Consider the following 12,572-nt stretch of genomic DNA (forward strand, 5'->3'; position numbering starts at 1 on the left):
GTGTACGTAGGTATGCCTGCTATTCGCCTAGGCGCAGCTTCGTAATTTCGTTCTGCCGTTTCCTTCGTCTCCTCTCTTCCAGCCTTGCTGTTCAACGCTGCTGCACTTTCCTTGCGCGTGGAAGCGGACAACATGTTGATTGGTGGACGGTGTTATCGGTCGACGAACCGTGTGAAACGTGAAATCCGGCGATGTCACCACGTGGATTTATTTTCTTGTTATTCGAAAGAAGAAAGTAAAAAAAAAAAAAGAAAAAAAAAAAAATTAGAAAAATTAATTCATTATTCGAAAATAGAAATGATGATTCGAGAATTAAAATCGTCGTTAAAAATAAGATCATCGAAATCGATGTCGATAAGAAATTAATACAAATTCAACAATTTTTTTCTCAATAATAATCTACCCAACATAGATATCATGTGTAAGATTAAGCAATAGAATTTATTTTAACAAGGAGAGATTTTAATTTCAAATTATTTAAAGTGAATTTATAGCTATTTATAGGTGAGAATCTTTATTTGAATTAAATCTAAAAAAAAAAAAAAAAAAAAAAAAAAAAACGATCTATAGCAAAAACAATAAATCGATGATAAGTATTGAAAATTTTCGATGACACGATAATAAAAATAAATGACTCACAATATTTTTCAAAGTGATCTTTAATGATAATAGTTGTTAACTAACTTCTATGCACTAAAAAAAAGTCGATAACAAATATATATATATATATATATATATATATATATATATATATATATATACATATGTAAATTATGATTAAACGATATTCTTTTAATTCTAAATTATACATAAAATTCAATGGAAACGTGTGCACTGCAATAGAACGCGTAATTACATAATAAATTTATTCGAAAGCGGGACGTTCCACGAACTCGATTATACCACAATATGTTACTACTAATGGGGTTGCTAACGGAATTTCTCGATTCCCAAGATTATTTCAACATTATTACGTCGATTGATCGACGAACGTTAGTTTTATTCCTGACATCTCACAATCGATAATATCGAAGATTATTAAATATCAATCTCGTGTTTTTATTTACTATTAAAATGCAATAAAAAAAATACAATATATGTATTTTTATAGTTAACACAGTTACAGAAAAATATTTTGTAGAGCTATGAGTATATTGTTGGATTAAAAATTTAATTTTTTACTATGTGTGATTGTTGCTTTTACTATAATTTATATATACAATTTATATATACAATATATCATATAAAAAAATATGATACATATATGCAAAAATGTGACGAAAAATATTAAAAACATTTCTAAGGGATGAATTTACATTAGATGATTCATCAAATTTTCAATATTAAAGTATCATCATCGATCTTTATTATTTTAATATTTTTCTCCTATTTTCATTAACTTCCATTAATTCTTCCTGTAAATATCGTAACATAGTTGAGTACACTTTAATTTCAAATACTTAAGTCATTCATAATAATCTTATAATCTAAAACAAGAAAGTTTCAAGTAAATAGTAAATAGTAGTTGTATGCATGAAAGGTAATGAAAACTTTTATTACGACAAAAATATTACGTCAGGATTCATAATATTCTTTTTCATATTAAATATAAGTATAAGAAACTGTAACCGTATAAAGTTATTACATCATTGAAATATAGCTGAAGTAACTTAGTTCTTTTTAACGTTCATGGATTTCGATCGAATCGCTTCAAAGGCGAATCAATTACGAGAATAAAAAAAAAAAAAAAGAAAAAAGCAAGTAGAAATGTTTTGCGAGTTGTAAGCACGTGGACACGATGAGAATCTTTTGATAAATGTTTACGATATATTACGTTAGGAGGAATGAAAGGTAAAAGGGGAACTACTCGTAGAGATCTACAACGCACAAAGACAAGTTCTTGCTCGAACTTCCTTTACCGTACTTTTCCCACGACCTATTCTTAAGCTTGCACCCACAAGCAAAATCGCTGTCGTTGTCGTTGTAAGTACTCGATCCTTGCAAAATTCTTCCGTCCTTTTCCTCTCGTATGAATACTGCGCTTTAATCATTTTCATCTCTACCTCCTTGAACACGTAGAAAGGCTAACAATGATCTCATACCATTTAAGAATCTCTTTTTCTTATCCTGATATTATAATCGATCAGGTGTATTTTATTATTTATTCTTTTTACCGAATAATATTTACCAAGTATAAATTGTCCGAACAAAATTTTATTTCGTAAATTCTTGATAATAAAAATAAAGATTAAACATCGTTTTGACGCTCAATATCGTACTCTTAGTGATAACAAACTTTCTCTCAATAGTTATATACTATCATAGAGACTATTTGACTATGAGAATTCTTTGGGCGTTCGCTAAGGATAAAAAACACATTGATCACCATTGTTCGAGTTATTGTTATTTCTAGTTAAATTTATAATTTTGTAGAATTTAGAAGACTAAATAATAAAAACAAGAGTTATTTTCGTAAGCTAAGGGAATCACGTTATTGTTTGGAGTCTATCTTTAAAATATTTATTTTTTTATAAACTCGAAAAAGGAACCGTACATGTGATTATTCTACAACCTACAAAAAATCATTTCTTCCGTTTACGTGAAATTCCTCTTACACATTTTCCCTTTCCTATTTTTTTTTTTTTCAAATTATTCCATTTAGAATAGTTAGTCGCAAAATAATCTTAAAAAGCTCAAGTAAAAATTTTTTCATTAAAGTATAGTCACCAACGTCACTGGATAAATAACATTTCCTAAAACTCTAACGTATCACATAAAGCGTCTCACTAATATAATCAATACATCTTAAGAATATATATTATATTATTATACTTTGCCTATCATCATTCATTCGGTCACATCACAATACATAAACTTAGGCCTCGTACCGATTAATATCGATTCGAGGATTCGATGAACGTGTTCTCAGGAACATCGTATAATTCTCGAACGAACTGCTTACATCGCTTACGTGAAAGCATACGTGTCAACAACATTACAATGTTTACAACGTTCGTGAAGATACATATCATAAAACGTATTACATTATTTTATTTTAGATCTAATTTAGATCAATTATCAATTGTTGAATCAAAATAATAGAAATTCTTGATATAATAAAAGCAAAAACTATATATATATATATATATATATATATATATATATATATATATATATATTAAGACCAGATAACATTTACTAACTACCTATTGTTAAAATGAAACAATAGGAATTCTTGATAACAAGATCAAAAATGAAATATATTATGTTTGAAAGATTATCGATCAAGTCATTTTTATAATGATCGAAAGATCATAGAAACGAAGTCGTCGATCGATTGAAAGATCATATATTCGTCACAATGAATTAGAAAAAAATAACTGATATTTACATTCTTGTCACGTTGACATCATTATTCTGATAAATTGAATCCGTGTTTGAGTGACATGTTGCATACGTCAGATCTTTACAAAGTGCATATTTTAATGCTACGTACCGTTGTACGAGTGAATATAAGCTCTTCGTTAAAAATCGTATCTCGATTCGTCGTCGATAAGTATTATGTCTGTACGATCACCAAATTCGTCGACAAGCGGAAATCCATGTAAGACGAACAGGAAATCGCGATTGGATGATATCAAGCGGTACTTCAATTCATATTCGTTAAAAACTTCAACTCTTCGTACCTTGTCAACTTCAAACGAAATGCATTCTAAAATATTCTAGTCACAAAAGTATATCTACGATAATTTTAAATTATTATGTATAGTAACATATAATTATTAGAATTAGATATATAATAAATTAATAAATATGTCCTAATAACAATATTAAATTACTTCTGATAATAACAAATAATATAAAACATAATTTAAAACATAATTAATAAAGATATATGAAAGATTTTCAATATATAATAAAATTAATATCCTAATATTAAATTTATTTTAATAAATTAATAACTATTGGAATTAATTTATTTTCGATCGTAATAAATAATCTAACTATAATTGCTTCCAAATTTGCATTTTTTTCAAAAAGCTAGCTTATGCAAATACTGTCTCTAATGATTTTGTAAAATCATCAAACAAACATAGAATTTCCTTGTTAAATAAAATCAATCGAATAGAATTCCTAAAGTAACAAGATGATTAGTGATGTACTACGGTATATTGTGGGAAACGTCACGCTCTGGTGACAGCTGAAATTGTAACTAATGGACGCAAACAAACAGTTCAGCACAATATGTTACTTATTTATATCTTGATAAATTATAAACAAGTGTATTCCAATATCGATGTATTTTGTTAAAGACGGTTAACTTTAAACATGTGCATTCCGATAGATAAAATTCAAAGAAAAATAAAAAAATAATCTCTCTCTCTTTCTCTCTCTATCTATCTATCTATCTATCTATCTTTCAAATAAAAACTTCTAAGATTTTCTTAACAAATCTGTCTTAAAGATAATTAAATATAACATATTAAAGATTGTAAAATATGATAATTACGTTGGACACATACATACATAGATATATACACGTACTATATAATCTATATATATATATATGTATTATATTTGTCTATAAATAGATATCTATTTATATAAAAATGTATATGTATATGCATATATATAGAAAGAGAGAAAGGAAGAAAAAGTGGAGGAGAGAGAGAAAGAGAAATGTAAGAGTGGTAAGATAATACGACTTTATAAGTATCACACACACACAAGTTATTCATAAAACCACAAGGAACAAGGCGACCTTAGAATCGTGTGTCCCTCTTCGTATTTCAATTCATTGTCAACATAGTGTTCGTCGTCTGGTAGTGATGATCTGCATCCAGAACGGAAATTTGATATTATCCGGCTTTATATTGATGCTAGAATCATCTCCGTGATGAGATATCTCATTTGTATATTGATTATTTATTATAATAATTACTATAATCACTTTATGAATTGCAAATAATCAAACGACAATAATTTATATTAATGATAATTATAAATAAATTATCATTGGCAATATTTTTTTTTTTAACCAATAAAATTTGTAAAAAATGCAAGATATTTTGTTTTTGTCTTTTTCTTGAACTTGAACGATTTCAACCAAAGAAGTATAGTTGTTTTGTTTGTTCGTTACGACGAATCATGTTCGAACGAGTTACGTTTTAATACCGAGAACTCCACGAATACATCCATCTTAAGTGTAAAATAATTTTCTACTTGTTGTAAGGAAAATTGTTCACGAAGCGAAGCAAAGTTTCACGTAAACACAGTCAAAGAAGACGATTACAGGTTCTTTTCTTGCTTGATGCTAAGTTTTCTTTACTTCTTCGTAAAGATTCTTCGAACTTTTCGTCGAGCTAAAAAAAAAAATATCACGTAAGATGATTGATCCTCCATCGTTAATGAGACAGACTTTGTGTATTTGTACCGAGATATTAACGGTAAACCACGATCGTACGAAAGAAGATCTACTTTCAGAAAGTATGTAAAATGAAATGAAAAAATTCGGTTAACTCGTTACAGCCATTTTGTTTGACTAAAATTATTTGGAATAAAAAAAATGTTCCGTGAATGTGCTAAAATTATTTAAAATGTTTGCTGCTTTTTTTTTTTTATTTCAAGAATTTCAAATTTTTTTAAGTAAGTTCTATACTAACGAGATAAAAACATCAAAAATTACTTTACGAACATTTATTGTAAAACAAACGATATATAATTCTGATTAAAATCTTTCGTTAAGTTTCTGCTTAATACAAAACTCACGTCAACTTTATATAATTAATTTGTATATAATTAATTATATAAAGTGTGTTATAAGTAATACAAATAAGACTATAATCTATAGTTAAGGAACTAATTTTGATTATATTTTTCTTTTGTTATTAACTAGACTACTATCACTTTTAAAAATATGAATTATGCTTTCAAAATTAATTAATATAAAACTCTTATATTATTCTTTTTAATGTATCCATATGAATTGATCATCAGAAGAATTTTTCGATTAGAATGAAATATTTTCCATTAGAAAATAAATTACTTAAGTATATATATTTAACTGTTATCGAACTTCCTTGTTCGATTTTCGATAAATTTAAAGTTGCATCCAGTTTTAGAATGTCTGCGGAAAACATGTATGGTCAGGTGCAAAGTTTGATGCCACGTTTTCCGGCGGATGTACGCCTGATAGCCATATGTCTTTTATAGGATATAGGTCTTTCGATTATCTTTAGCAACACCGTTATACCTATATTCTGGATGGTCGTTTATTGTCTTCACTATTAGCTGGTTTTCATACAAGAATTCATTTAGTTCTATCTCTAACGGATCTTCAAGATAAATAAATCTTATTATGTTAAATTATTTTAGCTATTTGTCCTTTGGATGTTCTTATGTCGAAAATTTTATAAACCATAGAATATTTATATTTTCATGTATTTAATAAATGTATCTGATCTATGAATAAAATTAATAAATAAAATATAATTGATCAATAACATGTTAAGGATAAGGCTACTTTTGATGAAATTTTATATGATATCTAAGTCGTGATCAACGATCTTCTTATGCTATTATTAAGATTTAAAAATGTTGAATCGATTGGTGTAACAAAATTTCACTTTAAACAAATATTAACAAAGGATGTTATTGATGAACGTCGAGGGATCAAAAACAAAGTTTAATATGCGTTAGACAGAGTGATAGGGAGAAGTGATCGAACCACAGAAACCGTAAGGAATTTTACGAGTATTTGTATATATGTATATATATATATATATATATATATATATATATATATATGTATATATGCATTTATATATTCTATGCTCGGTGAATTGCCACGACGATACCTTCCGCATACTTTTCATCGTTGAAACTCAACGATTCTTCGTGCCTTTTTTCTCAATATGAATTCTATGATTTATCGTTAAAAATTCCGAATATTTTACAGTCGTCAATGATCTACGCAGTATTTTCTATAGAATTTACAGAATTGTTTGAAATGAGTAGAAAAATTGATTGAGTTAATAATTACGAAAATGACCTATATCACATGTTTTTTTCATTTTGAGATATTACATTCCTTTCTTATTTTTTTGTTTGTTTTCTTTTTTTTTTTTTTATGAATTCAATTTTTACCAATTTCTGAAATAGGTCACTTTCATAACTATTTCTAAATACATTCTATGAGCTTAAATAATAATGAAAAATTTGAAAATGTAAAATTTAATTTATTCTTTTAACGTTCCTTTTTCTTCTATTTCAGAAATATGCTGATAAGAGAACTGGCGACCATATTGATCGCCTTCCTCTTGTGCCATGTACGGCTCACGGCGTCTCAGGTGAGCATTTTAATTAAGATATATGATAGAATAATTATACATAATATCGTAATAGAATTGCAAAATTTACCAACTAGTTTCCGACCAAGTATCGATCGAAGAAATATTTGCTTAGAATTTCGAAACTCGTAATTGATTGCGTAGAATGATTACTGATACACGATTCGCAGAATCATGTTTTCAAATTCATTTTTTTTTTTTTCTTTTATTTTATATAATATAATATCTTCGCATTCAGTCACTATCCTTGTCCTTTTTCTTATAGATCATTCATGAAGCAAGGTCACGCGTCATTTGCTAATGCGCGACAAGTCACACATAGTTTTCAACGATGGCTGCATATCAATTATCATTCTGACAAGAGAACATTATTAATTATTTACACGTTCTCTTTAACCACGATTCGTCATGGGGTGAATGAACTATCCCTATATGTTCTTATCTAATGAAAAAATAAAAAAGAAAAGAAGGTATTAACAGAATTATCCTGTAAAAATTATTATACTGTTAATATTGATCACTGAAGGATGAAGTATTAAATTTAAAAAATCGTAATAAACGTAATATCAAATATTACGTTACAGCATCCTTCAACGTAAACAAATTCTGTAATTAAATCTTTCATAACGTTTATAAATAATTCAAAAAATCTAATGCATATTTAATCGAACAGATTTATTTCCATATAAAATTAATACAATTTTTCTTTTCATCTCACGAGTTTAACAACTATTAATGATAATAGATTTGAACTTTTTCCAATATTCATTGAACCATGGAAAGTCGATGGAAAAAAAAAAGAAAAATAAAAAAAAAATATCGAGCAACGGGTTAAAACAACGATCGATGAAGTCGGTTAAAACTGAATTCGATTTCGAGTCGCGTCGCTGTTACGCGCGGATGGCATAACGGTGACGAATAACGGGTCGGTTTCGATGCGACGGATAAAAGTACGCGTTCGTGTTGGCGAAGAGAGAAGAAGAACTGAAAGTATGTAGGCGTCTACTTTTCTCTTTTTATTTCACGCGTCACGGAGAGAAAGAGAGAGAGAGAGAGAGAGAGAGAGAGAGAGAGAGAGAGAGTGAGAAAGATAGAGAGAGATATCGGAGTAGTTATATTCCATCTCTCATCTCTTTCTTTCTTGGTCTCTCTCTCTCTTTCTTTCTTTCTTTCTTGATTTCTCCCTCTTCCTCTCTCTCTCTCTCTCTCTCTCTCTCTCTCTCTCTCTCTCTTTCTTTCTTTCTCCCTTGTTTCCTATCCTTTTTTATCTATCTATTTCTTCGTTTATTTTTCTGTAATTCTCGTTTTCTCTCTTTCATTATTTATCCTTTTATTTAATCTTTTTTTTATATTTCTCTATCTCTTTATTTTATTCCTATCCTTTTAGAAGAATCCTTGGGAAATTTTAACCGCGGAATATGAAGTAATTCGCATGTCGGTGTTCCGTGGAAGTTACACTGCCTACCCGTTTCCACCGGGTACCATACTTGATGTAGTGTATAATACTGAGGCCGAGGTGAAAGTGAATTTCAGGATAGGCATGTACTCACTCACTCACTCACTCACTCACTCACTTACTCACGCATGCACGCACGCACGCGTGCACGCATGTACCTGTACATACATGTGGAATTGAGCTTCGACTGCTTTAAAGTCGACAATGTCACAACATACTTGCTCTTGCAACATATTTTAAACTATAGGAAGTGTCATGATAGAAAAAGGGCAAGCAGCTGGATAGAATGAATTGAAATGAATGCGTTGGGAAGTGGGAGAAGAACAGTAAGAGGGTGAGAGAGAATGATAGAGAAGAAAATAAAACTCCTTAGAACCAAAATTTGAGGTCGTTCAAAATTCTTCATACCTTTAAATTACAATGTTAATCGAGGCATCATTTCGTTCATAATTTTGTTACGGTATAAGTAATTATACCATTGTTAAATTATACTTTGGTACGTGTAACGCAAGTCAAGTTAATTGTAAGATACGTAATCGGATTGTTCCCGATGATCTCGCGTTACAATGGAGTGAGAGTAACTTCGAGATATTCTCATTTTTTGTCGTTATTTTATTTTCCCTTTGTTACTTCTTCGTTGACTATCGTGGGAATTCTACGTTGACGATTCACGCGACATTTGCTACTTTCATATTTTTGATTTCATAATTATATATTACACATTGATTTTAATCATAACGTGAGAAATTATTCTTCTTGAAAAAATAAATGGAAATCGTAACACCCAAACTTTTCTTTTGTGTGTATATTTCTATATGTGCTTATTCTGTTTTGAATAAAATTATACATTTGTATAAGTAAACGCGTTAATATCATTTATCTTCATGAATTTTATCAAGAAGATAAAAATTTATTTTAAACAATAAAATTTTCTTTGTATACTTTAAAAAGTACAGGTGGAATTTTTTAACTAGTACTTTTATGTAACTGTACACTCTAAAATCTACAATTCATTAAAACCTACATTATTTCTTTTTATTCCAGGTTCCTACAACGAACGTCTTCACCTGTCCAAACGGTAAGTCAAAAGCCAGATAATAAAGTAACTTCCCTCGTAACTTCTATATCTAATAACGTTCCTTCAAGAATAATTCTCTCAAAGAGAAATCCTCCTTCGTTTGTAAAAGGTCACGCCCAATGGATATATATAGCTCACAGGTAGAAACAGGTGTTGATATAAGGTTCTCATTAATGATTTAAGGTAGTAAATTATATTGGTCATCAAATAATTTATTACTGATCTGTTTTTACTTTTTTTTCTTTTCAATACGACAATAAAAAAAAAAAAAAGAAGATAATAACAAAAAAGTCTGATCATTGTCTGATCATTTTTCTCTCTCGGAGATAGGATCTCAAGATGCGACGTGAAAGCTTGAAATATTTATTTCCTATGGTCAGCGAAATCGTGAGCATTAGAAAATCTAGGGTTGGATTTATTCGTAGAAGGATTGGCATCATTGCTCTTGCTTGTTGCTTCTTGCAGTTGCTTTGATTCTCGTTAAGAAACTTTTACTTTCGTGATGGCAGCCTTGAGGAATGTGGAGTTGGTCATTCGTAAAGATACGGATAAATTCTATATAATGATCGATCAATTGCTACTTTTTAATGGATTAGAAAATCTCTACATAAATGATTTTCCTACTATGAAAGTTGTAATCGATTAGTATTGGGATATAATAAAAGCAAATGATATTTGAGTTTTTATGAGATCATCTAAAAGATTAACTACTTAATAATATTGTTAACAATTGTTGTTAACGAAAGTTTACTCTGTTATTTGTCGCTAGATCATTCATGCCCAATAAAATTCTGATTATTCGAACAAATAAAAAAACATAAATATATTAACAACACTTCCATCGTTAAATTTCATGTTTAACTATAAATGAAAGAAAACAAGATTAAAATTTGTTATTTAAAATCTAACGAATCTTTTCAATACAACTAAAATCGCGTACGATTTTACGCGTACGATTGTATCCTTTTATTAAAATCTTTTTATAATTTGAATCATCCGATATTAAATTAATTATTACAAACAGTATTCATTGTAATCGTTAAACAGAATATATTAACGAAAACAAAGCACGAACTATTGATTATAAAAGTCGATTTATTTCTCAATGATTTTAGTACATATTATAATGTAGATCAAGGTATCACAAAGTAAAAAATAAATTTAATTTTTACTAATTATTAACGTATAGAAATAGTATATAAAAAAAAGAAATGAAATAAAATAATTTAATTATACGTATAAAGATTCGAAAGAACTTTGAAGAGAACAGTTTAATCCGGTTTTTGGATTATTTGTACGGTTTGAAATATCCCTTGAGAAAATGTTGTGGTGACGTCGTGGACCAGGTAAAGATCCACAAGGTAGAAAGAAAAGAGAAGAGGAGAACGGCATTCCTAAACCGTGAATCCTCCTCCTCTCTCTCTCTCTCTCTTCTCCTTCACTCCGTTCTCCTCCCTTGCAACGCGTTGAACCGATTGATCCTAAAAATACACCACAAGCGGATGCGCAAACACCACAGTTATCCACTTCTTTCAACGACCTCCGTACACATGTATATGTGTATGTTAGTACATATATACATATGTATACGTGTACGTACATTTTTGTATACGTATATGTGTACGCATGTAAATGTATATTTGTATGAGTATGTGTATGGGGGCGTGAGCATATTTATATATGTACATGTACATGTATACGGATGAATGAATTTATGTATATATGTATATAGCTGCCTAAGTAGGTATCTGTATATGTATATCGTCGAACGGGATTCCAAAATGTAGAACATCCGGTGACGCGTTCCTTCCTTCATTTCTTACATCTTACTATAACTCATTTCCTCCTGTTAACGCTCCATCACGAGCCATAGTTGTTTCTTTGAAGCGAGCTCTTCATCAAAGGGCTTCGTACTTCACTTATTACGATCGTTATAAAAAAAATAAAGAAGAAATAGATGGTACTACTTCCTGGACATTTAGGAAAGATTTATTAGAGAAAATAGACCTTTATTACATAAAATGATCTTTGTAATCAATTTTCAGATAATTAGAAAGAAAAAAAGGATAGGAAATATTTAATGAAAGAGAATGATCTTTGGTCTGTGCCTATAATAATTATTATATTATAATATAATATTAATCTGTGTGTGCGTGCATTCTTATATAATTATATAATATTACTCTGTATAACATGAAGTATACAATTATTATAATATAATAATTATTACGTACATATATATATATATATATATATATATATATATTGTGTCAAAATAAATATTAAAAATTATAATATAATATATAACGTATATTAATTAGAATATACAAATATTTGTATCGATTATTAATTTTTGTCACTTATTTTTACATTATTTTTACATAAATAATAATTTACATCATTTAATGAAACTCTTCGTAAACTTAATCAAATTAAGTAAGAACTTATATATTTATAATATAGCTAATAATAAAATAGCTTTAAATATAGCTAATAATGGTGTCGATCGTTGAAATTATCGGTGTTACTGAAAATATAAAATCAAAGAATAAACGAAAAATTTTACTTAATTCAAAGTTGAAAATAATATATTTAAAGCACCTTTACGACTCCATTATTGTCACTTTATGAGTAATACAGAAAAATATTTCACGCATATGTGTGGTATGCACATATGTAAGTATGTACG

The 12,572-nt window shown here is 28.6% G+C and overlaps 1 protein-coding gene across 2 annotated transcripts in view; it reads left to right on the forward strand.

Annotated features, from left to right (window-relative positions):
• LOC124948785 (sushi, von Willebrand factor type A, EGF and pentraxin domain-containing protein 1) overlaps positions 1–12,572 on the forward strand; it is a 34,150-nt gene that overhangs the window by 2,293 nt on the left and 19,285 nt on the right. For both annotated transcript variants that reach the window (XM_047492951.1, XM_047492952.1), the window contains exons 2-3: positions 7,274–7,349; positions 9,850–9,883. In XM_047492951.1, coding sequence (XP_047348907.1) covers positions 7,278–7,349; positions 9,850–9,883 — 106 coding nt within the window. In that variant the 5' untranslated portion in view covers positions 7,274–7,277. The remainder of the gene's footprint in view (positions 1–7,273; positions 7,350–9,849; positions 9,884–12,572) is intronic.

Source organism: Vespa velutina, chromosome 4 (assembly GCF_912470025.1).
Source record: "Vespa velutina chromosome 4, iVesVel2.1, whole genome shotgun sequence".
Taxonomy (NCBI): domain Eukaryota; kingdom Metazoa; phylum Arthropoda; class Insecta; order Hymenoptera; family Vespidae; genus Vespa; species Vespa velutina.